The 27,601-nt window shown below is 39.5% G+C and overlaps 1 protein-coding gene across 1 annotated transcript in view; it reads left to right on the top strand.

The window, feature by feature from the left end:
• Positions 1-27,601, top strand: part of LOC118172467 (protein BEAN1-like) — a 49,470-nt gene that overhangs the window by 4,403 nt on the left and 17,466 nt on the right. Inside the window, exon 3 of the mRNA XM_035336358.1 lies at positions 7,127-7,261. Coding sequence (XP_035192249.1) covers positions 7,127-7,261 — 135 coding nt within the window. The remainder of the gene's footprint in view (positions 1-7,126; positions 7,262-27,601) is intronic.

Genomic DNA, 27,601 nt, shown 5'->3' with positions numbered 1-27,601 from the left:
AGGAAATCTCTCTGTACACAGCAAGAATAAATTACTCTCTCCCCTGCTACAGACTAGGGAGTCTTTAGCTCTTGTTGATAGAAAATCCTGCGTTTTTTCCCAGAATGGTCTCCAAACTCAGCCAGGTTAATACAGTCGGCTAGATAGCAATATTCAAGGAATGTAACTGCACATTCATGTGCACGTGGAGCCCAGTGCCTCAGTTCAAACAAGTGCAGGAACTGGCTGCGTAGGTATCTTAGAGTGGTCTATTAGCTGCACCAGCTGTGAGACATACACAAGGACAAGAGATTGCTTCAAGCCTGTGTGTGACAGCTTTGCTGCAAGCTGTGGAGTCAGGATGATGCCAGGATGTGCTGTGGCGCGAGCGATGGATGTGCACTAAGACTTTCACCTGCAGGATGCCTTGAGAAGTGTCAGCAACCGTAGCACCACCATCTGCCACTCGCTTCCAGCCTGTCTAGCCACAGAATGCCAGAAACCATGTAGGTTTGTGATGCCAGGTAAGGGGGCAAGCACATGCTCTAGTAGCTCCCTCTTCTCCAAATGCACAGCAAAGTTTAATCTAGAAAAATTGGCTCTTTCTTTTCTTCCACTGTTTTTTTCTCAAAGCGTGGATGTTTTCTGAAGGCACCAATAAGGCTCCCTTATCCCCTTCTTTCAGGGAGTAGCCCGAATCTCCCCCAATTTTCCCATGCGGCATTTCAGAATGTGCAGAATCAAGGAAATGCAAATGCTTCCAGAACTGTAACTCAGCATTCTTTGTTCTTCTCCCCTAATAAGTCATATCCCGCACAGTATCATTCTGCCATCAATTTATTTTGTGATGGCTTGGTATCATTTCAGATATTCACATCAAGTGTGTTTTTTTCACATTTTAATTTATTAGATTGGATGCTGCACTAGGAAGGTATCTATTTCTCACCAAGCCTGACAGTTTTTCATCCTCCTTTATGAGGATGTAGGCTGACAATTCCACATCGTTCATTTCCACTGTAGCTACTGACTTAATTCCTCAGTTTCAGCAGCTTCTCCCCACTCCTACCTCCCATGCCTGATTTTTGTTTATTTTTAGTGTAGAGAACAATAGACTGAAACTCATTCCTGTGCAACTAATAGGCAGAAATACACAAATAAGAGACCAATCCTGTTCCCTATTAAATATAAATTATGCCTTGGTTTTTGAAATGAATTGATCAGACTGGAACAAGGAACAAGACTGGGATAAGTGCAGGAAGGAAGTTTTGGAAGTGTTGATCACTATTAACTCTGTCCTTTGGTCATTTCATTACTGTGTAATGACTGAGCTAGATGTTAAAGCACCTAAAGCGGCCCAGCCACCTCTCATTCAACATTAAGGGTTAGACACCGAATTGATCAGCAGCTCTTGTAAAGTCTACTCAGTCTTCAGATGCTTTGAAACTTTGGCTGCAAATTCAGAGCTGGCAGAAGCAAGGAATTCAGTTAGCTTTGGCAGCATTTATGCGAATAGTGAGTTGGGTTGCAAAACTAAATACATACAACTTGCTACAACTTCGTGAAATACTTTTAAATAATAACATTGACACACCTACAGTCTTCAAGAGTCTGTGTGAAGATTATTTGTTGCAACCTTTCAGACAAAGCCACTTGATCACCATCTAGTCTCAATGCAGATCTTGCTTCTACAACACTTCCTTTCCTGAGCCTAAGTTTCTTATCTTTAATTAGTATTTTTAGCTGCCAGCATGTTAATCCCTTCTATCATTAAAATGGAGATTTTCCTTTCAGCAATTGTTTTACTGCATTAAAAGACTACATAAATAAATAGTGAAATAATTGTGGTTTTGTCACTTTTTGCTTTTGAATCTCTCCTGTTGGTGATTAATCTGTTTTTAGTTTTAAGGTTTAAGAGAAACACCTCTCCAAGCATACGGTCTTCACAGGTTTTCAGAATCCTCACTTTATGTTGATTTAGCTACACCATTGTGACAGGATTACTCCTACCAGTATGATGGACACTTAGAAGTCCCAGCTGAGACCAAAGCTTTATTGTGCTAGGTCCTGGACAGAGGAACTGGCCCTGCCCTTCCAGATTGTATAGATAAGACAAAAGGTTGGAAGAGAAAGAGGGTGGCAGAGAAATTAATTGCTTTGGATTAAACAGCAATTTAAGGAGAAAGCCAGGCTCTCCGGGCTGCTGTACTGGTATCTGTCCTTTACTTGGCACACACACCCCGCAAAGAAGAGCAACAAAGAGTAGCTATTTGGAATGACTTCTATGCATCACTTGAAGTGTATGTTAAACTATGCTAATAATCCAGCTCCTTGCACTAAACACGTTTGTGAAATCAGATGTTCCTTTGTAAAGAGTACAGGGCATTCAACAGTAGATTGACAAAGCAGTTCTGACGTATTGCTACTATTGTGTGCTGGGGTACATGCTGTATGGTACATTACTTAGCATCAGTCCCAATCAGGAGCTGTCAAAATGTATAGGCAGAGCAAGAAATTGGTACATCAAGAACAAGAATTTTGTTGTTTCATATTGTGCTGCCCGTTACTGTAAACATCACGTTTTTGTTTTCAGTCTTGCAAGACAGTTTGAAGCAGAACAAGCAACTGAAAAAACACATGGACACTTTTAAAAAGGGCTTTGATTTTAGATCACCACAATTCTGAATGGGAACATGAGTGGAAACTATACTTTTGCAACTTGATCCTATTAGATAACCTGATCTGAGTGCATATGAAAGCCTAAAAAACTACTTTGTTCAGCACTACATTTCTATGTTTCTGATTAAAAAATGTTTCTGCTGAATGAAGCAAGCTGAAAATTGGAAACCTTCCCAAAGCTTGGAGACATAAGGTAATAATACAGAAGTGCTGGAACATCTTTAGAAAAAGAAAGAAGATATTATTTTTTCCAGATCTTCAAATGTGAAACTGATTGCCAAGTACAGCATTGTGAAATGCTGGAGCAAAGGTGGTATTAAGATACTTTAACAGTGCAGAAATGACATCTTGTGTAAGCTCACCAATTTAGGATTAATGTAAATTTCCTTAGTTGCCATCAATGCAAAAACTCTTAGGAACTTAGGGGCACAAGTCACCACGCATAAGAATCTCTCTTCTTTATATCCTGTGCATGCTCATCTAAATCATATAAGCACAGTAGAACAGTAAGCATCAAGTTAGCCATACCACAAGTTTTCTCTCTCATCCTCTCACCAAACTCAAGAGCTGTTAAATCATCTCTGTGTAGCTGGAGGATCCTTCCTCACCAGGACTATCTTCCTGCAGCTGCAAAGGTTTCAAAGCCAGGCTGCAGACAAGAATGAGGACTGTGCTTTCACAAAGCCCAGACGTTATGTTGCTGAGACTAGTTCCTGCTGGTGGATGATCTGGGCATTATCAGGCTCAGTGGTTGATGTGAGAAGTGTGCTCCCACTTTAGCAGATAAATTGTTACTTTGAATTTTTTTTTAAATGGTGTTAACAAAGAAATAGAAATCTGGCTAATGTACAACAGCTGTAATTTGTTATGTGTATTTTAGTGGCACGGGTTCATTTTCAACTTGTGGATTAATTTCATGCATCACAGTTAGATAAGACTGCACCTTAACCTAAATTTGATAGGATCATTTTATGTTCTTAAATTACTATTTTTGAAGTCATAAATTAATTTGATCGTGTATAGATTTGGAGTACAAACCCTGAAAACCATCATCATGCCTGTGCCTGGCACGCTCAGGTTGGAACAGGTGGGCTTAGAACTGGGAATTGCTTCTCCAGTGGAGACTTTGTTGGCTCCCTGTCGTCTGTAGTAAAAAATGTTTTCAAATCAATTTACCTCAGGGTAAAACATCCTGTAAAGACAAAACACTGTGTTCTGGCCTCTACTGAGATAGAAACATCATTTGGAAAGTAATTCATTTTTCACAAATGAAGCTATCTTTGCTACACAAGAGAAATCTGATTACCTGGAACTTAGACATTATCATTTGTTCCGTCGGAACTGAGACTGAATTTTATCCCTATGTCCCTGACTGCTCCATGAGGCCTGTGCCTCAGTTTCTTCCTAAAGAAACTATGTATGTATTTTTAGTTTATGTATTTTTATGTATTTATGTATTTTTAGTCTTCATGTTTTACCAGGTATTTTGCAGCTTCCCTTGGCAATAGCTGGAACATTTACATCAGCTGGATTTACAAAAGACATATTTTACTTTGGCTATATTCTGGACATGCAGCTTTATGGGATAGGTTTGCACACACTTCTTTGACTGTCATTGTTCCCCAGTGCTCTTTAGTCCAAAGAACTGCATCTGCCCCTATCATTTCTTATAGCTTTCAGTCTTAATAGTTTTCCCTAAAGATAATAAAACACTGCTGTGGTTTTCTAACATTTTCATAAGGAGTGTACCCCAAAGTGGCCTCGACAGTTCAACAAGAACTAGCAGAAACAGAACGTGTACAGTTACTTTCTGGATGAGGCAGGAGGGGCATTTATTAAGTGACCTTCAAAGAAGAGCCAGTAAGGTGGTGAAAAGTAAAACAAATTTGATGTCGCAGGAACTGTAGAAAAATTTCTAGTGTCAAAAACTGTTAAAATGTAGCCACTGATAGAAGAGAATTGTGTTGAACTAAAACAGGAACAGTGAACAAGAAGGATACAAAAGGGTATAAACTGGAGCAGGTTCTAAGAGGATTAAAATAATTAGTGAACCTTCACATTAAGTTATGAACTAAATGGACTTTATGGAAAATATAAATGCGTATGTGAGATGCATACTGGCACCGATGACTAACAAATTTGCAAACAGTATTTTTTCATTGGCATCATTTTTTTGCAGGTGAATCCTTCTTGATATTTGCATTGACGATGCAAACAGTCTAAAGCTAACAAACTTGTTGCATTTCCACAATGACTACCTTGGATACCACAAAATAATTATTGCTTAGCTGCTTCTTCTGTAATATCTTAACTCTCTAAAAAACAGACAGGAATCCCGACAACCTTAACTGCTGGGAGCTCTATTCCATTTTACCCAAAGATTGTCTGAGATACCCAGCACAAATACAGAAGCCATTTGGGAAATACACTGCAAGATGTTCTGAAAGTACAAAACACTGTGATCTGATTATTGGCCTCTGGATTGCTGAGCTGCCAGGTACAAGCACACAGCCTAAGATTTACTGTAACAGTATGTCCTCAGTGCTGGGGTATTTATAAATGCATTTGGGGTACTGATATTTTCCACTGGAGCAGCTGTGTGGAGAATTGGAAATCATGAACTCCTAGCTGCATGATTTTGCAGATATGAAGGCTGACAAAAAAGCACCAAATTAAAAACATTGGAGAGCAAACAAAAACCCGATGTAGCAGAATTGTTGGTGTTCTGTCGGGTACCAATGTGCACGCTAGCCCTTTGTGCATTTGCTTCCAGGAGCTGGTGATTTTCAAGTTGGGCCTGAAGTTTTATTTGCCTGCATTTGGAATATTTTAGATTGGTTACATAAAGTAACCTAAATAAACTCTAGTGCTTAGGGAGATTTAAAGGTGGTTTCTTAAGTTTTATGCACAAAGCTTTTCCATGCCAAAATTCAAATACTTTTTAATCTGTCATTAATGAACTGTTTTCTTCCCGTTCGGTTTCTCGATATTTGAAGGCTCAACAAAAGTGTGCAACTCAGTGATTTCAGTACATCTGTTTGCGCACTCAGATGCACCTGTCAGAAAATGGTTTCCTTTTATCAAAATAAGCCCAATTTCAATAGCACTACTGGCAAAATGTCAAAAAAAAAAAAAAAAAAAAAAAGGTTTCCTTGAAAAATACACTTTTTCCCACTTTTCCCAGATAACTTTCCCACTTCCTGATCTCCCATGAATTTGTTTGCCCCATACATTATACAAGCAGATTTTAACCTAGTGAGCTGGAATAAATTTTAACATAACCAGCTCTTCTTTCAGTCATTTTCTCAGCCTGTTTTCTATGGTATGGCTAGCCACTGGCATTCCACAGGGTATTTTGCAACGTGCAGTTAGTATGTCAAAAAAAATGACAGATCCTCTTCCTTGCACAGAGGTACCCCCAGCTACTTTAAGTTTTGAATTGGGATGCTATTGATTGTTTATGAACATCAAATAAAACAGCTATTTTGAGTAGCCAGTGGCCACTCTCTACTCAGGCATGCCCTTAGGACATTTGGATGAGGACAAAGAGGTGCAGTTCAGACATTAGAAGTGACATCGCCTCACCCAACGCCTCCATGTCTTGTGCAAATAGGTGAATATTAGGATGACCCAAACCCCATTTTTCTTAAGTTACAGGGCTTAGGCAGGTATTATCTCTTGCTTAAGAAAATTTGTTTTCATGTGTGTGTGTATCCGTAAAGAGAACAGAAGCCACGGTATGTTATTGAAGGGTAAGTTAAAATTACTCTCTTTCCCCCCCTCTCCAGGCAGAGATGGGGGATTTATGTTTTTGCTCAGCCCACAGGAATCAACAGTTCTCCTGGGAAAGGGCCTCAGCCCTGCATTTAAGCAGCCAGAGGCATGGTGTTTGCACAGACCTGCAGACCCTACCACAAAGTATCTAGTATCTCCACAAACCAAACCTGAGCATTTGTCTCCATAAACTTACCCAACTGTTTATTCCACAAAATGCGCTCCCACCCTATCAGACTGAGTTCCTATCTTTCACTGTCAAAATGGTAAAGGGTTGGGAGAAGCCCTTAATCCAGTCCTTCAGACCTATACAAGGTAGTAAATAATTATTTATTTATTTTCCTCCATCCATTTTGTGTATTAAACTGGGGCGAGGATGGATTGTTTGGGTTTGGAGTTGATGCCTAGAGGTAAGGAGGCTAGGTGCCTCTCAAACACAGGGTGCCCTTGTGGGTTTTTTGGTTATTTCACCCAGACCTCATCCATCTCTAACGCTATTGAAATGAGCAGCAACAATAGCCTAGGAAGCATTTGTTTAAGTCTCAGACCCTTTTCAGGTCTAACAAAAAAGAAAGTATTTTCATCCGCCCAGGGCTTTCAGAAGCATGAAGGCTGACTTGCAGGAGACACCGGGCTTTGTTACCCAGGAGAGAGTTGCTTGTTACACAAAGTCATCAATCGTTTCTCCTCCTTTCAGACGAACAGAGCATTCTGCCTTGTAAAAAAGAAGAACTACAGTGTGGTAACGGCCTCTGCCTCTCAAACTGGCTGCGCTGTCACTACAAGAAGGACTGTGGCAGAGACTACATGTCCATCAAGCTAACCTGCTCAAGTGAGTTACCCTGCACCTTCCTAAATTGTCACAATCTCCTACAAATGCGAATCCGTTTTCTCACTGAATCTGTCTTTGTAGCAATATACTGTTCTACATATGAGATTTGATCTGGTTTTTCTGTTGCAAGGATATGGATATTTAGAGCTTTACTTATGTCTAAATCATTTATGCTACATGCATTTGAAGTGGAATAGTAAACAACTATCAGCGGTAGCAGGAAATGGAAGATTTGGTCCAGATCAAAATGCATTAAGCTAATGTATTGTGAAGGATACTGCTCCGAATCGCCAGTTGGGAAAATAAACGATAATAAAATAAAATAGAATAAGGCCTTAAAAAGGCAGTCATCACTGCCGGAAACAATTAAACACTGGTGGCTCTACAGAGCAGTAGCTGCTGGCTGGGCACTGTGCCTTTGGAAATGTTGATGTGAATAAACAAACTGCCAGTGGGTTAAAATTATACTTTGGGGGAGCAGAGGAGAGGTAAGAATTACTGTCAAGTCAGTGATATCCAATGTATTTGAAGGAGTAACAGGGTAACGGCTGTAAACAGTGCAGATAGCTTTAGCCGCTTGTTTCAGAACACTGTTCTGTCAAACAGGTTGAAAGATGAGTTGGAGGATTTCTGATGAACGAGCGTGTCGTAATCTCAGCATAGCCATTTACTAGCAAACCTGGTGGTTTAACCATCTCAGTTTTTTCTGTTCCTACTTATTCTCGTGATTACTTGTTAATTTCAAGCTACAATTTTAACTCTAAAATCTTCCTTTTAACAGACCCATTTTGTAACTAGCAACATCTAAGAGCACAAATACTTTTAGACCCCTATTTCACGTGGCACAAACTGGACTGATCCCATAGTGCTGTCACTGCTTGCCAGAAATGTTGACTTTGGTTTTCGAGTTAACACAACATCGTACACAGAAGAACACAGCCACAGTTCTACAAAAAGACCAGAGGTTACAATAGGGAAAGCAAACTGACAGCTACTGGCAGATGAAAGTAAACCCAAAACTGAGTTTCAGGAGTGAGCCCAGTACACCCATCCTCTAAGGGGTATTCGGATCCATAGAGGCTAGGCAGTGCTAAAGCAAAGTCAAAGCATTTGAAACATGAACACCATAGTCAGCAGGTCCTCGACTCCAAGTGTTTAGTCCACAGAGCCGTGCCTGTCACAACCTACTACGTGGCTTTACACCGGAGTTCAAACATTAATACAGCACAAGCACTCTGTAGAATCGCTCGCAGTCCATTAAACAGAGCAGGCTCCGGATCCATGGAGCATGGAGCGATTTGGGGTTTATAGCTGAGAATACAGAAGGACTAACATGCACAGGAGGACACGAGAAGAATTTAGGCAAGACCTCAGCTCTCCATGCTTTAGTCATTAATCCAAATAGCAGAGATTAGAGCTAGACATGGTTTTTTTTTGTTGTGTTTTTGTTGTTGTTGTTGTTGTTTTTTCTGCAAGAATGTGTTGGGTAGTGGTGGTGGAAGATCAGTAGGAACACCTCAGTTTTGATGATCTTATATATCTTGCCTAGATCACATGAAAACCTTTTCACAATTTATATCTCACAGTAGTATTATTTTCTGTCCTTCCATGAAAGTGTGCATACAATAAGTAGTGAGTGGCAACCATCTCTTTTTAACGTACAATAAATATGTATTTTTTGAAATGCAAAGCTGTAAATTCAGTAGTAATAAGCTACAACAGTGACAGCTGACAAAACAGAGTCAAATAGTCACACGTTTGCTCTGAACACATTACAGGTTGAAGAGCTCAAAAAGACAAAACCAACAGATCATTTGCAATGGTTACAGAAGCGCACACAAATCAGAAACTGCCTAGAGGAGAAATTCATTATTTGGAATAGAAAGGCTGATTTGCTGTTCACAGCTGATCTTGAGAGCAGAGTGTTATCCAGCAACGCACTAACATCTGTCACTTCATCTATACTTCACAGACACAGAAATGTTTCAGACAAGACGGGTGCCAAAGCACCTCTGTCGTGTGTTGATTTTGCTGAATAGCAGCAAGACCTGTTAGAAAATCAGCACCAACAGAAAATCTACACAGAAAGGCTGTGCAGTTAGAGCCGAGGTACCGTTCCCTTCAGCCTCATACCGTCCAAAACAGCAGTGCTACCTAGTAAAGAAGGACAAGGCAGTGACAGAGCTAGATAAAATTGAAAAGCTGACAGGTTTCCATACACAGCAGCGCTTGCAGTAAGAAACCTGAGCACATGGCTGTGTGAGCACATGAAAATGAAGTGCTTGTGTACAAAAAAATCCCCTTGTGACTAAACTACAGATAACATTATATAATTTGTAAGATGACTGTGTGTACATTTAAAGATATCATCCATATTTTCTTTCTTTCTATACATGTGTAAGATAAAGCCATTCCACTCAAATTGCTATTTCTTTTTTTTTTTTTTTTTTTTTTTTGTAATATTAATATCTAAACATTTATCCCACAAGAAAGACTTTTGTTCAGGCTAGCTAATCCTAGCACATTTTAGAATTTCCTGGCAAGAGCCATGACCCTGTGAAGCCCACCGAAACCAGCAGTCATTTAAAGCATTTTACCCTTGAGCTGCAAAGCATGTGTGAAAATATCAGGAAAATATTTTACATATTAGTTACCATTGTTCTTTCTCATCCCAAATTTGTTGTTTACTTTACAGTTAGAGGTATCCACATTTTGAAGTTAATTCTTTGAATTTTGGCAAAGAAAAACTTCATCCACTTCAGATGAAACCCTACATAATTAATAAGCAGGTAACAAGAAAGAACTGTAGTTCCCGTATTGTGTAGTTTTCTGTTAAAGTACTGGTAACAGACATTTTTAAAGATGGTCTCAACACACTCCCAGGGAGAATTTTGGACTGTTTATGAAAAGCAGTGCAGGTAACTCCCCGGGAGGTTCCAGGCTTCTAAACAAACGCCTAACTTCAGATCATAACATCCAAAAGCACGTCATGTTGTGCTTCATGCAGCTTTTCCGAACAAAAAGGTTTTCCAGAGTATACCTGTTAGAAGTTTATTTGCCCAGCATTTTTCCTTAAATGGAAAAACAAATGGCCAGGTTCCTCAGTTTGTTATAGGTGCACGCTGTGCATGTACATTCACTCCAGGGGATTTCAGATTTGTCAGAATCTAAGGGGAACGTGTGAGATCTAGCTCTTAAAAAATTGGCAGTATATCAACCACAGAAGCAAACTAATGGTAGAGTCAAAGGGAAATTACTTCCAAATCACCTCCTGCTCACTGTGTTATTAATGCCTAACAATATTCTGGATTCACTTACATAGGCATTGGGAGTGAATAAAGTAAGAACTTTTTGTCCTAGCATTCATGAAATCAGATGTCTGTAGAGGGGGCTCCCTGTAACCAGTAACCACCACCGTGTGGTCTCAGTACTCACTTAGCATCAGAGGTTGCTTTGCAGAAGCTATGCAGGTAAGCAGCACCTCAGAAATCGGAAGGGCAAAGAAAAAGAGACACCAAGAAAGGAGTTCAGAAATAAATACCCAGGGAGAAAGAAAAACAAAGCTGACAGTTCTTTCTCAACTGTATTACGTCAGTTTTACAATCATGTAGCTGCTGAAATCTGAGCAGCAGTTTGATGAGCTCTGTGTGTGCATTCAGAGATGATTCTTAGTATATGCTTACCAACAGGTGATGATGCGTGCATTCGTATATATAAACGTATATTTGTAAAAGAGGTGCCTTAACTTAAAAGAAAAAAAAAAACAATTACTCATTTCACACTGCAGGATTATAAATTCCCACAATTCAGTTGATTTTTACCCTTCCTGTGTAGGTAGATTTTACCCTCTATAGTTATTTCAGTGTTCAGAGACAAATAACTACACTCTTAGCATACTCTGGGAGCTTAATTTTAGCATTTAAGAGGCAAAAGAAGTATTTCATTTAATGTGCAGCTACCATGAAATTTCAGCCTAATGGGAAAGAACTTGAACAATTTAAAGTGTATTTCATGTCTGAATATATTTGCCTATGCTTCCTGTATCAATCAACCAGAATCGCTGGATTCTCGTGTCTTTCTTCCTCTCTCTCTCTCTCTCTCTCTCTCTCCCCCTTTCTCTTTCTTGTGCTCCCTTTCCTTAAATTGACTGACAGTGATTTTTTTTTCCCATTAAATCCCCTTGACTCAGAAGCAGAACCACTGCTAAGTCATAACAAAAGCAGTGTACTGCATGTACTCAACAGAAACTGCCCTGAGAAGCAATGCATAGATTTGTTCCAGTTGAGAAAATAAGCTAATATTTCCCTTGCCATAAGAAATCAAATGTATAATCTTTGCTCAAGGGTTAACCATATATTTCTTCAGAAAATACACTCAGCAAAATGGTGTTGACCTGTAACACTAGTTGTAGTGACCACCGAAGAACCACAACTGAGAGGCATGTCAAGGCACTGTCTTGCAGGAAAGAACTCCAAACTGAAGAGAACTGTCTGTCCTGACTGTGCCAATTTCTTCCTGAGAAACCATTTCATCTTCCTTTAACTTTGCTTCTTTGCCTAGTAAGCACTTCTAACTGTACTTTCAGCTTTGAAAAACTGCTGTATTATGGGCACCCTAATAGACTTCAGAAGCAACATAATGCTATTCCTTATATTCAGGAACACTGCTGCAGTACATACAAGCTTCTCTGTTAGGACATGGACTTAAAAATACCAAAAAAAAGATGAGGGAGGGAATGTGTAGCAGGAAGGGAAAAAAAATATTTGCATTTAATCTGGGGTTCTGAGGCATATCTGGGGCATGTGAGTTCTGAAGTGACTTGCTAGTTCAATTTCAGAGTGAAAAAATTATCTGTATTATTGCTTTATTTTGAAACATATAGAAACATTTCTTTGTCTGGTTTTATTTTTCCTGGACAAGAAGCAGAAATTTAAAAGAAGAGCGGCTATCAAGGCAGCAGGCCAAAGGCTGCTCTGTAAACCTGCGCAGACAAGGAACTGATCTAGTTACGGAATTGTCTCGATACACACTTTCCTTTGAAAAGTAAATATGAAGTATATGAATTTCAAAATCGGCTACTTTAAAACGTGTAACTAATTTCTAATGTAACTCTCGTATACATGCAAGCTTTCAAAAACACAAGACAAGAAAAAGAGTCCATCAGGCAGGCAAATAGCTCCAGTGACAGAAATGTGTTAGTGACAGTTTTTGAACACGCATCTCAGCAGTGCCTGAAATGGAGAATTTAGTATGAATCAAATCAAGGGTGAAGTGCCTAAAGTACACACATAAGCGCTTTCCTGAACTGAGGCCCAATACTTTGTCCAGTCTCTTTCTAAATATGTGGCAGAATCCAGGTTTTTGGCACTTGGCTTTACAAAACATGAGTTAGTGCAATAATATATGCAATGGAATTGAGAATATGATGAAGAATAGAGAGCAAATAGGGAAAAAAAAAGTCAGCAGGGCCAGGGAAATAAAATCTACTTAAAATCCTAAATTCAAATATGCCTTAAGTCATGACTGAAATAATTTGCTTGGTTCCATCTGAGTGCCTAACAGAAGAGGTCTGTTCAAACCATTACACTGCAGTATTGCTTTTAGCTGCCAGGCTTTGTTTCAGAGAGCACAGTGACAAATAAATACATATTATGTACAAATACATAAGCAGGGCAGAAAAAACACGTAACGGTAAACCAAAAAAGTATTTTCCTATCTATCTTACTCAGCACTGCTAGACTCCCATCAACAATAGGAATTCACAGAACTAGTAAATGCTGCTTGTAAATGAATGAACCACTGCTGACATCCTTTCTGTGAGAAGCACGGCCCATAGTTTGTGCTGCACGGCAGAGCCAGAGGAAGGCATACACTGCTCATGTGAAAGGAAGGCTGAAGAGTTCAGGGTCTGACTCAGATCACGCTTCTGTCCTAAAGGGAAGTTCTTAATCTTTGTAACACTGCACCTGCTATAAAATCTACATGGACAAGAGGATTCTTTGCTGGGAATTGAGTATGCTTGTATAAAAAGCTTCAGGGCAATTACAGGGATAACTTTTGTCTTCCATGGATTCAGTTGTCTGGCCCCAAGACTGCAGGATTAATTTGAATTTGAATATATAGGATTTGTACTATGAAGACACAAATAAAATAATTAAATTTAAAAAAAAATCTGACCTGAAGATTCAGGTTACATTCAAATTGTGAAGATCCTGAAAGCCTGAATGACCAGGGCTGCATTTTGAGATCAAAACTTTTGGTTGCGAGAGCAGAGGGAAGACAGCCCTGGGTGCTTGTCGTTCGGTGTGCCCCACTGGTGCAGCGTGGCAATCCTGTGTGTGCCGACATAGGTGTTCGTGCAGCAGGCGCAGGGACTGAGCCTGGGTCTCTAGGAGCAAGGTCGGGGTACTGATTCTGCTTCCAGGAGCAAACTGGCATGAGGAAGGCTTTTAGCTGCTCAGTTCCCTTCTCCAGGGTGCTTCACACCGTGGCCATAAAATGTTGTTGTGGGAACTCAGGGAACATGCTCTGCCAGGTGGAAGACAGAATGGTTAAGGCTGGCGTGGCTTCTGTGTGCCTCTGCTCATGAAGCCCCAAGTCTGCTGCTAAGAACAGTAACAGCCACTCTGGGGATTCTCCCAGGAAAGAAAAATGTCAGAACTGACGCAATGTTTGCAGTAATAAGCTGTGTTGGCAAAATTCTTGTGGATGTCACCAAAATGTAAATGAACTCCACTGACTCAGGGAAGCAATCTCCAGAAGAAAGAGACACAGAACTTATTTGCATTTAGCAGGGGATTACAAATAAAATTGTTCTCAGACTGAAACTGTTGGCTCAGTGTCAGCAATGCAGAGATGCATTTCTTTTCCTTGAAACTTTAATGCCATGACAATAAAATTTGTATCCCTGTGCTTGTTAGTTAGCTTTCCACACATGCTCTGATTCAGGATCCTGATTCTCAAGACTAGGAATATAGTGTGTGTGTGTGTACACTACATAGAGAGAGAGCACAGCAGGGATATGTACAATCCATAACTGATACAGGAACAAGAGGTCAGTCCATGAAAATACAAGACATTCATCGCTTCATTAAGATACAGTGAGGTTACTCCACAAGCTTTGGTTGGGCTCCAAACATATTCTAGCCCTGAGTATTACACTGGGGATAGTACTCAGCACTGGCTGTACAAAGAGCTATAAAATCCCTGTTCTGGACATATTCCATAGGACATGAGCTAACAAGGACAGAAACTTTACCTGATGATGATGAAAACGAATGAATGAGACAGACCTATGTCTCACAGGTCCAACTTTTGTTGACTGGGAGAAGGAAATATCATCAGGATAAAAAAACAAAATACAGAAAAACAGTAGAGGAATGTTACTTATTTTTCCCAGTTTTAAAATAATGTAAAGCTAAATACAAAAAATCTAACAGACATAAGTAGTATACGTTCAACATGAAGAATAAATAGCACAGTAATCCCCACTGCAGAAGAAATGAAAGCATTGAGAAAAAAAAAAAAAAAGTTTCCATTCTAAGTCTCTCTTTTTTTCTTCTATTTTCCATCTTAAAACAACCCATGTAATATTCATCATAAGTAAATCCTTAGCTCAACTAAACATTGTGCTGGGAACTCATCCTTCTTCCAAAGATCACAGAAAGTGCAGAAAAAATATGCAGGATTAGAACATGACAACACAGAGCAGAGAACATAGATCATACACCACAGCAAGCGTCAATCGGGTTTAATTTAAATAAGAAGTCAATTCAAGGAAGAGCAGAGTTAAGGGACTGCCCTTGTGGTTGTTGACTTACAAAACCTCCAGCTAAAGCTCCACGCCACTCCAATTTATTGGTGCGTGCATCACCAGCCTCAGCACAACCATCTGTCCTCAGAAGACTGCAGTGCAATTTGATCGTTTCTGGCCCTTCCAGGAGGCACACAATGAAGTGTCCTTGTGACAGAACTGGATCATACTTGTACTAATAGAGGTCAGCATGGGATTTCATGACTGAACAAGACAAAAAAAGGGTCACAGACTGGATATGCTGAAACTGCACATTTAGCTTATTGTTTCGTGCTTAAGAAATTGACTTCTTTGCCTCATGAGAGATACTGCCGTTGTAGCGACTGGGAGTTGGGCAACGTGCTACCTTTTAACACTAATACCACGCCTTTCCTTTGAGAAGGCATTTAGACTTTGGATGCCAACTTCCTGATACACTGTCTTTTCTATCAGGGCAGAAAAAACATGCTGGATACACAGGCAGTAAATCTCCAGTACGGTGTCCTCCCAATGTGTAGGGTGCTATTTTATCCTAATAGGTAGCTAATACTACACAAAGTAGGTCCACGGAACTTCTTTCTGTAACACACCAAAAGCCATGAGTCCTGTTACAGAGGGAACCACAAAATGCCCCACCACGTGGTCCTTGCAGGAGTGGAGCACCTGCAGCATCAGTTATACGGGGATAATTCTTCTCTGAATCTACTCCCTTGAGCAGTTATTTCTTCCAAGTTGGAAGGGAAGGGGTTGGGTAGGAAGCCTCCTTAATTCTCCTCTGCACTTATGAATGATAAATGAAGCAGCATTCACCAAATGGAAATAGAACATGTCCTAAAGTCAGCATCTCTCCTACCGAGTTAGAGACATGAAAACCTTGTTTCAGTCTGCTAAACTGCCGTGAATAAAGCCTAATTTTATCTGCAGATATTGCCAATGAAACTGAGAAGAGCTCCTTATTAAAGGATGAAAAGTGAAAGTTAAGATTAAGGCTGACATCAGACAAACTGATGGCATATTAATCTTGATTTGGGATCGTAACACAGCTAATATTTGTGAAATTATATGCATATACACTTTTGTAGGAGGCAGGCATGGGTTTGATGTAGTCATATTAAATTATCTTAAGTAAGAATCCAAAGGACAGTGTTTGCAGAGTGCATGAGACTAGTTAAGTATTCCATTAATTCAAAGACATCCACCACGAACGGCGCCACGTCGCTACCACTGACAGAAGTTCTACACAAACGTTACGTCCATTCTGATGGGGCCCAGGGCTGTGACCCACTCCTTTCTCCCCAGGCCTCTTAGCCAAAACTGCACACTGCCGCTGGGACTGCTTTTTGTGATAAGGCAGCTAATGCTTCTAAGCCAGTCTCTGACCCCTGCGGCACACCCAGCGACACGGCCGTTTGTTTCTTTCTCCAAGAAAAGCCTCGGTCTGCTGGTGACAACCCAGTGCTGTACAGTCCCCGTGTTCCCTTACATTCAGGGAACAATATTGGTTTTAGCTTTTATCCAGATTTCCAACAAGAAGAAAAGGTCATTCTTCTCAGGCAATAATGCTGACAATTTATTAGCACCACAACTGGAAAGAATTTAATGCACAGACCTCTTCAGACCTCTGTGAAATGACAATGAATAGGTATTTATAATTCAGTACTTGTTAATTCACTTTCTCCTAAGCAGTTTTCTGTTTCTATAAGTATGCTTGACCACTAGCAATCAAACATAAAGTGTCTGTTCTTGGCGCAGCATGTGCACAAATGTTTGTACTGTGGGTAGGCACGAAGGAGAAGCTAATCCAGAACAAGTGGTATGAGCGGTTCATTATGGAAAGCCACCACGTTACCCACACACTGAAATAGTGGAGCTGCAGTTGTTGCTCAGGTTCTACGCGCACACAAAATGCTTGTATTTAACAATATCCAGCACCACAGTACTCATCACCATTGTAGCCAGGATGGTACAGGCACGGTAACATCTAGTTCCCAACAGCCGGTGGCCAGCCACACTTCCCAAAAGAGAGGACAAGACAGCAGCTGGTCTCACTGACTTCCACAGCAGCTCCACACAACCTCTTTTGTTTGGGCAAGAAAGGATTTCCCTCTCCCTAGCCATATATATATAATGCATTTTTTTCTGACAGGTTGGAACCTGTAGGTGGATAAAATTGTGGACCACTCTGTCTGAGATCAATCAAACACTGATAAAGGGGAACAGAAGGAATAAACATTCAAATTATTAGGATTTCTCGAATCTTTCCTCTTCATAGTGTTTATCTCCAAGCAACACCATTGAGGAACTGGAGCAGTGACTTTCCTTTCAGAACCAAGAACCCTGCTGAACAGTCTCAGCATTTCTTGAATCAACAAAGTTGCCCACACCTTCACAAGTAAGCCTGCAAGCTCAGGTATATTGTTAGCAATGAAGCCATCTGTTTTTATCATCAACCCTGTCTTCCTTGGCCCATCTCTTAAATCTGGTATTTTAAGAAACTACAGAGCAGCTGCTGTTTAGAAAAATCTGTGATCTCATCCCCAGAAGGACTTAACAGGCTAGTATAAAGAAGTGAGACAGTAAATATGAATACATCAATTATTTTCAAAACCCAAACGGCATGATATTTCTTGTATCGTATGCTGTCAGCACAAGGGAGATCAGAGATGGAATCTAAAGTGAAAGTCCCTGCACTGTATGATATTCAGCACAGCCTTTAGAACAAGTCGTAGAATGTAAGCCCAGGCTGAACATTATAAAGCTTTAGGTGTAGCTCCATTAAACAGTGGTTTTCCTTGTTAACTTTTCTAGCACTTTTCTCCAATTAATACCAATGCAGAAGCTATCTAAGAAGGGAGGGGTTCAAATAAGCTTTTAATTTTGTATAGTGTTCATAGCTTCCTTGATAAATAACTGCAATCTGCCCCTATACCTTCATGCTAACTATCAGGAGTTCATGCATTAAAGCCCAAGAGCTTTCAATAGAAAACAGCCACTTCTTTAACCTTACTTTTGTTACGTTTGAGCAACCTGGCTAGTTGTATTTCTCCTCATTTAACCAAGTTCGAAGCTTCCATGCTGTCCCAGAGCCCCTGGCTGTGCCCCCTCTGGGAGCAGTAGGCTCTCGGGTGTTGAGCAAAAGGGTACATCACAGCCCTCGGAGCCACAGCACCCGCCCACAGAAACCAAGACACCTCTCCCAGCCATCCAAGGCCTGTGGTTCTACTCCTGCTGGAAGGGATTTTCCCCACGTATTTAACTGGAAGGTCATTATAAGATAGTGTCCAGCACAACAGAGATAAATCCCACTGTATTTTGCTAGTTGTTGTTATTTCTCTCATAATCCTGGCACACTAGGTTTTCTCCCTTTTATTCCTTTCAGCGCTACATCACTTTCATAAAAAAAGCCTTTTTCAGAATAGCATTCACTTTCCTACAGCTCAAACCCTATTTCTACAGTGTCATATAAAATAGGAGTTATTTTCATGCTGTCAGCTTCTTCACAAAAAATCATTACCTACTAAAGCAAAGAATATAAAATTTCAATTTGCTTTTAATCTCTGAATGTCTTTTACATCCCATCGTTCATGCCTAAAAAACGGCATTTGTTCATACCTGCACACCAGAACCGAAGTAGCAGCATATCCAGCTATCTCATGCAAATCCTACCCATATCAGACCAGGTGCATACGATTTACATATCTAAGATTAGTGACTTCTTTGAAAGGGTTATAAATTCTGATGTGAGCTTTTCACATTGCCCTCATAGAGAAGAACATTCTGAATTCTCCTGTACTACAGGACTATAATGTAATATATTCCTTTTAGTTAAGGAGAAAAAAGTGTGTTCAGTTAATTTGAATAGAAGCACCTTACTGGCCTCACTGCGTGAAGCCTCTTGGCCTTATTATGAGTCTACCAATGTAGCTTTTACCTGTAGATAAAAATAATTAAGACAGATAAGAGGAAACTGAAGTAGAGGGTCAGCTGGTTTTTTTTGTTTGTTTGTTTGTTTTTGATGGTGGTGCTGGGTGGTTTTTTGTTGTTTTGTTTTCATGTGATTCTGTTTTAACTTATTATTAGGCAATTGTGAAAGTCCTTGCTGTTAAAGGTACACAGATGAAAATCCCCCTGCAGTCACATGTGATCAGGATAACCAGGAACAGAAATAACTTCATCTTCTATTACAAAGTTGTTTATATCTTCCTCTATGTATTTACTCACACACTTAGAGGATTTCCCATCAGCCTAGATACCAGATTCCTAAGAATCCTATGTCTTTTATTTTTATTTTAATGGGAACAGAGGGATTTCCTGCAGTGATGGACTAATAGCCAAAGGAAGATCATTTTGTCTCATTTGAAATTGCAAACTGTATCCAGAGATGAAATCACAGTTACTTGATAAACCAAATGTACCACACACATCTCTTTGATGTGCACACTACAGCTGTGAAAAACGTGGAAATTGATTGTTTATTCCTCTGTGTTGTTCCAAGCAGTATCCCTAAAAAAGCTTTTATTTAGATAGTCCATCTAAATTTATTTAGAACCACCCCTGCAGGACACACACATTGTCTGGGACTGAAACATCTTCCGGTCCTGTTTGTTCAAAGCACTACAAAAATTGCCTGGGCTTAAAATCAGCCTGCCTTCCAGTTAAGGCTTTGTCAACCATGCTCAGTGGGCATCACACAGAGTCTAACCTACAACACTGTTCATTGCAAAGATCTATAAAACTTTTGTGCATCAAAATTTAATCAACTTCTCCATAGTATACAATTATTTAAATAGAGTCTAACCTAAGAAAGTGTGCTCACAGCAAAAGGCAAAGTTCATGTCCTAGCCTTACTCTTTCTATTACCTTCTCACTTGTCTTGTTTGGTAGCAATGCAGAACAATACTCACAGCTATTTCTTCTTTCTTTACAAATACCTTTTTTAAAACCTCTTTGAAAATAATAAATAGCTTAGTTATAAGAACAGGGAGAAATAACCACAGCCTGCATCTCTTACTGCCTGGAGAGAAATTAGTGCAGCGCGCACAGATGTTTCTGATGGTATTTGTAAATATCAGCCCCTACCATATGTCTTCTATTAGGGGAAAAACTGAGGACTTTGGACTTCCCAGCAGACAGGAAGGTGTAGCTACCCACTCTAGGTGCTGTCAGCATTTACCCTATGCTGAAAGTAGCCTTGGATACTCCATTTTATGTTTAAAGTATGCACGTTAAACACTGCAGGTTATATAGGAAGGGAAATAAATACACTTTCCTAAATGCCACACTATTTTTTTCCTTTTTTAAGAGGAAAAGTCTCAAAGAGGAACCAACATTGTATTATTTATGAGAAGGAACCATGTGGAACCTATTAAGCTATATATGGAAGGCAGCAGAGTGCTGCGCTACTCCACAGAAACACCGCTGCCTTTCACCCAGGGAGAAGTTACGTTTTGCAGCCGTTCAGGGCTGCCAGTCGTCCCTCCAACTTGAACCTGACTCAGCTCTGCAGGCCAAATATGACTACGGGACAGGGCAGAATGCAGGATGTGTACCGAGCAGCCCCTAGATACTGATTGGCTATGTCATGAGTCCTGTACTCTGATTTACCCATCCTCTAACTAAACAAGTCTTCTATAGTAAACAACTGTGTTTTTAAAGAAAGGGATTTTAGCCCCCAGGTTTTACAGTAGTAACGTCTGAGTAATGTAATTTCTATACATCTTTCAGTGTCCTTGAATTTCCGTGGCTCCGTTAGCAGCAAAGAGGCTAGGTGATTGCAGCCGCCCCATGAATCAATATCTAGTTTGCTATTATTGACATTCCTGCGGCTGTCTAAGCAGAAGTCCTTGACAAAATCTGAGTGAGTGAAATAGCTTCTTAATGGTACAAGAGAAAGCCTTGATTTATGCGGGCAGATACTGCCGTAGCTTTTACAGATACATACGATAATCTAAGTCATACTGTAGGCTTTGTATGCTCAGGGACATCAACACCATAATTCATATGGAACTGCCTAACAACACTACAAAGCCATTTTAATTATTTCAGAGTCACCTTAAAAGAGAGGCAGAGAGATACATTACATACAGCAATACATCTTCAAGTAAGATCTTTCTATTCCAGCGTCTGTTAGCTGATTTCTCTCTTAGCACCCAGTGCCTTACATAACTAGCTAGTTCAGTATTTTCATTGTAATTATTTTCTACACAATTAACATCAATCATTCCTCTACTTTTTTTTTTTTTTTTTTTTTTTTTCTGGTAGATTTTTTACTATTGAAGACTAAAGGTGAGGATGGAATAAGAAATATGATCATTTCTATAGGGTAAGTCCTAAATAAGAGGCAGCAAATAGCCAAAAGCTCTCTAGGAGACTCAAGGTATAATGTGGATAGGGCTCCTGAAGCCCGGTTAGTGGCTTAGTCTTAGAGTTCTGTTGCAGCTGTTTATTAGCTCTTTTATTGCAGCTCTTTATTAGCTGTATTCCAGAGTTTCAGATCTTATGAGCAGGTCAGATTACTAACTTGTTTAATTTAAAAAAAAATCTTAAATACGGAAAGTAAAGTTTGTGAAGAACTGAACTTTTCTCTGTGATAATTTTGCCTTTTTGGTCCCCTCCCTCCCCACCAAATTAGATTGGGTTTCCTGCCCTAAGGCTACCTACCTCTTTAGGTCACATCATAGTTCAGATATAGCCCAACCTCCCCAAGAGAAAACATGAAACTCCCAGATCACGGTTCAAGGAGACACACTGCTGAGGTAAAATAAAATATGTATATACTTTCCAAATACAAATCTTCAAAACTTCCCATCTCAGAATAAAAATAAAAAATATTATTTTGCTACTTCCCCACCCCCCCAAAAAAATCAAAATAAAAAGTTTATATGTCAAAATAACAGAAATTCTCAGAATATAAAAAATACTGCTTTTACCCCAGATCTAGTCACTACCAGCCTAAGTTGGATTTCAGCTAAAGAAGTAACTTTACCATAATGGGTAAAATAGGATTCTCATCATACTTATTTCCAAGCACTAATATGGAGTTTCTGAAAAAAGTAATAGCTTCAGGTCCCGTTTATAAAATTGTATTAGTTCAAAGTTGTTTGTATATGAGAAAATAGGGGAAGAAATATATTGTCCATCCCGAAGTGGGCTGTTTTACCTCCAAAGTGATTTGTTTCACTGCACTGGTATTTATCATGTTGATAAAATAGACCATGGATCTGAAGATTGGAAGATTTTTCCTGTTAATTTGAAACAGCACCTATACATGCTGTTGTGACATCAACATAATACCCTAAAGCCACAGCATCTGAAAAGATTTATTTTCTGAGCCCTTATGCAGCCACATTCTCTTTGCTTCTGACATTCCCAATTTGCAGGCTGCTGGTGATCCAATCTTATTCATTCTGGCTCTATAATAAGGATGTCAATGCAAGAAGAGAAAAGCCATTATCTGATAGCCAGCAGACATGATAAAAAGGCAGAGTTAGATATCTCAGAGGAAAGGCCACCCTTTCTGCCTTGGATGAGCTTCTCAAGGTCATGGGCAGCTTTTGTACCTGTAAATATGAAACTCACTTGAAGCTGAGTGCATCAGATAAAACTGAAATGCTCCTACCACACAGTCTCATGTTTTGAATAAGGATTTGGTTTCTAACTATTAATCAGTACAAGGCTTTAATTATGATTAGAACATATATATGTAGTGAGAAAGGTCAAAGGCAATGTTAGCTGTAGAGAAAATCTAAATGTACAGGTTCTGCCTGCTTAATGGCATAAATATGGGTTTGGGTTATGCTAAAAAACCTCACACAATAGCAATAATCAGGCAAGACTAGAATAACAGTTTGTATACAAAGATCTTTACCTCAAATTTAAAAATAATAATGAGAATCGTCTGGTTGTGGGAGCTGTTTAAATGTCACAGTTGCAGCAACTGACAGCAAAAATATATTTATTCTTTGACTTTGTCAAATAGCTATTATGTTCTAGAAGATAAGCTACCATCTAGCACAAGCTAATGGGCTCTCACAAGCAGTTAAGTGAATGGAATAGTGTGAGCTACAATATACTCGAGCTAATTATATCGACTAATCTTTAACCCACGAATACATACACCATACGATGCCCTTTACAAGCCACGTAAGGTACAAGTTTGAAGCAGTACCTATGCAGTTATTGCTGAATATCAATCTTATGAGGCAGCTTAGTTTTATGCATTCAGATCACAGAAACATACAAACAGGACTGGGCCCCCAACTGCACACAGCAGTAAGCAGCATGAGAGAGAATTTAATGTGCTCCTGGGCCTCCTGAACCAGGAATTCTTTTTTCCCATACTATTTATATGGCTCTTGTAAAAGTGATTACTAGTGGGGGCAGTTTCCAGATTATTCTAGTCTTCACTCATTTGCTCAACTGCAAGATAATAAGATAAATGCAGAAGGACCAACAACAGCCTTGCTTATTCTTCATGTCATCATCAGTTCCTGCTAACACTATTGAAGTAGCAGGTCTTACCTGCTCTCTCTCTGTATATAGGAAAGTCTTCCCATAGTTAAATTCGTACATAACCGGTGTGCTGAGAGGTTTTATTCTTTTGGTGCTAAAAATGCAGAGATGTGAATTTGCACTGTAGCCTGACGGTCTGCACTACTGTATAGCTTTAAGATGGCAAGAACCCAAACAAATGCATCCAAGTGTGAAGGTAGTGCCACCTAATTCATTACAGTTGGCACAAGCCATTGCCACAGCCAGACCTACAAAACCTCTCCTTACAATCACTCACCCACTCTCCATCTTCCAGATCTTAATGACAGCTCCAACCTCATCATACTTTCTCCATTTTTAACTCCTTCTGAGCCCCTGGTTATTCCTACCTGAATACATTTGCTGTCACAGCATCCGTAGGACCTAAAGTAGATTGCAAGAGTTATTTGAGAACATGACTTGTTTCTTCCCTATCTAAACTAAAAATCAGGCAAGCAGGACCAGAGTGAGAGTCTGGTGTTCTCCTCTTCTATAAAGGACAGGGGGGCAGGGGAAAGAGAGGCATTAGGCTCCAATTTTATTAAGCACAGCTCTTTACCAGGGAGTAAGAAGAAACCACAGATCCGTCAGAAGTGATTCATGGAAAATGTGCCAAATATGTCTGACAGAACTGAGTTGTTCTCACAGGCATTTACTTTTATGGAATAACTGAAATGTTTTCACTACAGCCAGGGATTGGAAAGGTTAAACAAAAGAAAAAAAAATAAAAAATAAAAGCTTGTTAAATCACCATTCCATTTAAAAATGGCAGGTTGTTTGCACAGAAGTATGAGTAGAACAAAGTATAAATGTAAATCAGATGCAGACCAGATTTAGATCTGGAGCTGCTCTTGAGTAATACTGATAACCAAGGTAAATCCCTTAAGTCGGTGGCATCCTGGTGTTTATCTAGCATAAATGAGAGTTTCCAACCTTCGTTATAATCCAAAAGGAGTAACTTTGAAGTTATTTTTTATTTTTAGGATTTAGCTCTTGTGCATTCACTGGCTTCTATAATATTCCTTTCTCCCTTGCTACAGTGATGCTCTGTACAAAACCAGTGTCTATGATTCAAAACCTTTTCCAATTTGTTTTTGCAATGTGCCTACGTTACTCATTTTGTGAGCTCCTGTCTGGGAGCTACAGAAATAAGCAGCGTGATGGCAGCCTGATAGCAGCTGCAGCCAGAGGCCTATTCCACAGTACAGCAGCAAGGGCATAATCCAATTGGTCACTCTTGGCCAGACTAAATCATCTTTGAACAGAACTGTTCAAAAATGCACAATCAACAAGATCTTCATCACTTTCACTGATTTCGTTCATTTGTGGGCCTCTCTGCTCCTTGCCATCTGTCAATCTCCTCCCCTTGATAAAGAGGTTGCATATTCCAAAACTGTCCCAACCAGAGAAAAAATAATTAAATGAGGCAATCATAAACATGCTTTAAATTGCTTTGGTGTTTGAAATACCTTATTGTTATCATTTAAAATTAAAGCATACTATGCACTATCTTCTACTGAGCTTCCTCCTACTTATTTCCAGTCCTATATGCTTTTGTTGATTTGATTTGTTGAAGATAATAGGAGGAGCTAGATCATCAACTCCAAACCGCTTATCCTAACCTGGTGTCTACAAGTAACACAACATTGTTCTGCCAGCATTTCAGTTCTAGTTCAGCAAGTAATTACCAAACCTATTCTGTCTTCAGACAAAGCATAATTGAGCCTGCGATGATTCTGCAAACAAAATCCTTCCAGTACAATGAATCAGAACTTCCTTGTGAGCTGTGAGCAGAACTCAGTCTGTGAGCAAAACTCAGTCTGGGAAGCAAAACCACTAATAAAGGCCTTTATCTGGAAGGACCCAAGCTCCTATGACACATCAGCATACCAAGACATTTCATTCTGACAAGATCTGACCCAACTGAAACTACCTTACTTACTACTGAGTTAGAAAGGAGTAAAAAGCACCCCTTCAAAGCCAGGTGAATGATGAGGATAAACAAGACTACATATACCCCAGAAGTCCAGTCATACTGCACCTCCTTCAGCTACGCGGAATTACTGTAAAACATGGTTGACCGAGATGGCAGGATCACTGTGTAAAATATGATAATGTCATATTTAGGGGATTTTGCAGATGGATAATTTACTGTCTAACAGCAAATGGAGAGTGTGGGCAATCTTCCACTAGTATGTTCATACTACATTAAGTGCTTGCTCGGCCATACGGGTCCCTAGCATTGTATTCACAGCTGCACTTGCCACTAAGCACACCATTTGCACCATGTCAGGTTACACAGCTCCTATCACCGGATAAAAGCAATGGTTTGTGCATACAATATAATTCATATCTGGAGGACTAGATCTAAAGTACTTATATTTATGCATTGTTTACAGTTTGAAATTTCATTGAAAAAATAAAGCTGGCCTCAAAGAAAAGGTTTACACTCTGCTACTGCTGTTATATTTATGGACTCTTCATCAATTTACAGATAATTCTGTTCTGAATAAAACCTATAGCATTTTTTATAGAGAGAAATACATAGTTTATCAAAAGATGAGGTATTTAGATAAGAGAAGAAAAATGTGTAAGACATTCTTTGCCAAAGTAATATAAACATATTTTGACCCCCCCAAAAAATTCAAAACTAAAGATTTTATGTGAACGCAGGGTCTATTGTCATTAGTCACCTAATCAATTCCCATTGTAGTAAGCCAGTGCAGCTACTCACAACAGCAAAATCTGGAAGGCTTACAATGTCAAATTGAAAATAATACCAAAAGAGAAGTTTATCAGCCACATATTGTTTTAGGAGCTAGGCTAAGGGGAGTGATTCATTCCTTCTAATAAGAGCAGTATTGCAATATAACCTGTCTCTGCCACAGACTTGGTTCAATTAGATTAAGAACATAAAAAGAGAAAGATTCATGAGAGTGCGAACCAAGAGATAAAATAGACAAGATTTGGAACAGCTAAGGAAGTCCTGAGAATGTGCTAGATAAATGGGCTGTCTTGTAAGAAAAAATTACTCCTCGAGTACAAAAGGAGAGTACAAGAGAGTATGTTCTATTTGAAGTCACTACTAACCCATTACATTCCTATAAAGCAGAACAGGACCCAATATTAGTGCTCACACTGAGTAGTAGCACAAGAATCCCCAGAACAGTCAACGTGTTCAAACGCAAGCTGGCTTCTATAGCTAAACAATGTACTAAAAAATAAAATCGTTTTCTTTAGGAAGCCGCCTCCTGTTAACATGTTGATGTTAAATGTTGATGTAAATGTTGATAAGTTGTCTAGGTTTCCTAAGATCCATAAGCACTCATTTGCAGCCTCTCTTCTTTCCCATTGAACGTGCTGGGAAATTTGTCACCAGCCCACTTCAGAGCTATTTGACTTCAGCTGAACACTACAATCCCAGTAGCAAACCTCGTATCTCAGGCTTATGTTCTCATCATGACGGGAACAAAGTTGATTCTTCCCTTTTATCATTGCAAATCAGCCAAAATTACCGGTAAATTATCTGCTAGTGCTTTCAATTCATCTTCAGAGGTGTCAGTTCCTTGATACAATGCTTTGTAGAAGCTCAGCACATTTCCTGGCTGGGTATCTTAATTGCTCATAAAGATTCTTAGCCAACAGTCAAGTGCTTCTAAAGAATTTTAAAAACCAACCTACTACATGCTAATTCCTCGGTTTGGTTTATATTTCTAGTCAGTTCTTTCAATGTCAAGTGTTAGCCAATGATGAGATTCATTGGCTTGAAGCCATCCTCTTCTTTTTAACTTACTGTGACTGCAAGACACCAAGTTGTATGTCCCAAAGGGAAAGAGCTGGGAAAACACTGCTGCAAACTACCTGCTAAAAACTATCCATGTTAAAAGCACTTTCAAAAGCATGTATTTACTTTACAGAACATGCAAAAGAGCAAAAAATTGTTAGTTTCAGTTTCTGTAGGAAACAAATTATTTATCTGTTCAACAGGCATATAGCCAGATATAAAAATATAACCATGC

This window comes from Oxyura jamaicensis, chromosome 11 (genome assembly GCF_011077185.1).
Source record: "Oxyura jamaicensis isolate SHBP4307 breed ruddy duck chromosome 11, BPBGC_Ojam_1.0, whole genome shotgun sequence".
Lineage (NCBI taxonomy): Eukaryota > Metazoa > Chordata > Aves > Anseriformes > Anatidae > Oxyura > Oxyura jamaicensis.
This window is presented reverse-complemented; position numbering and strand designations above follow the sequence as displayed.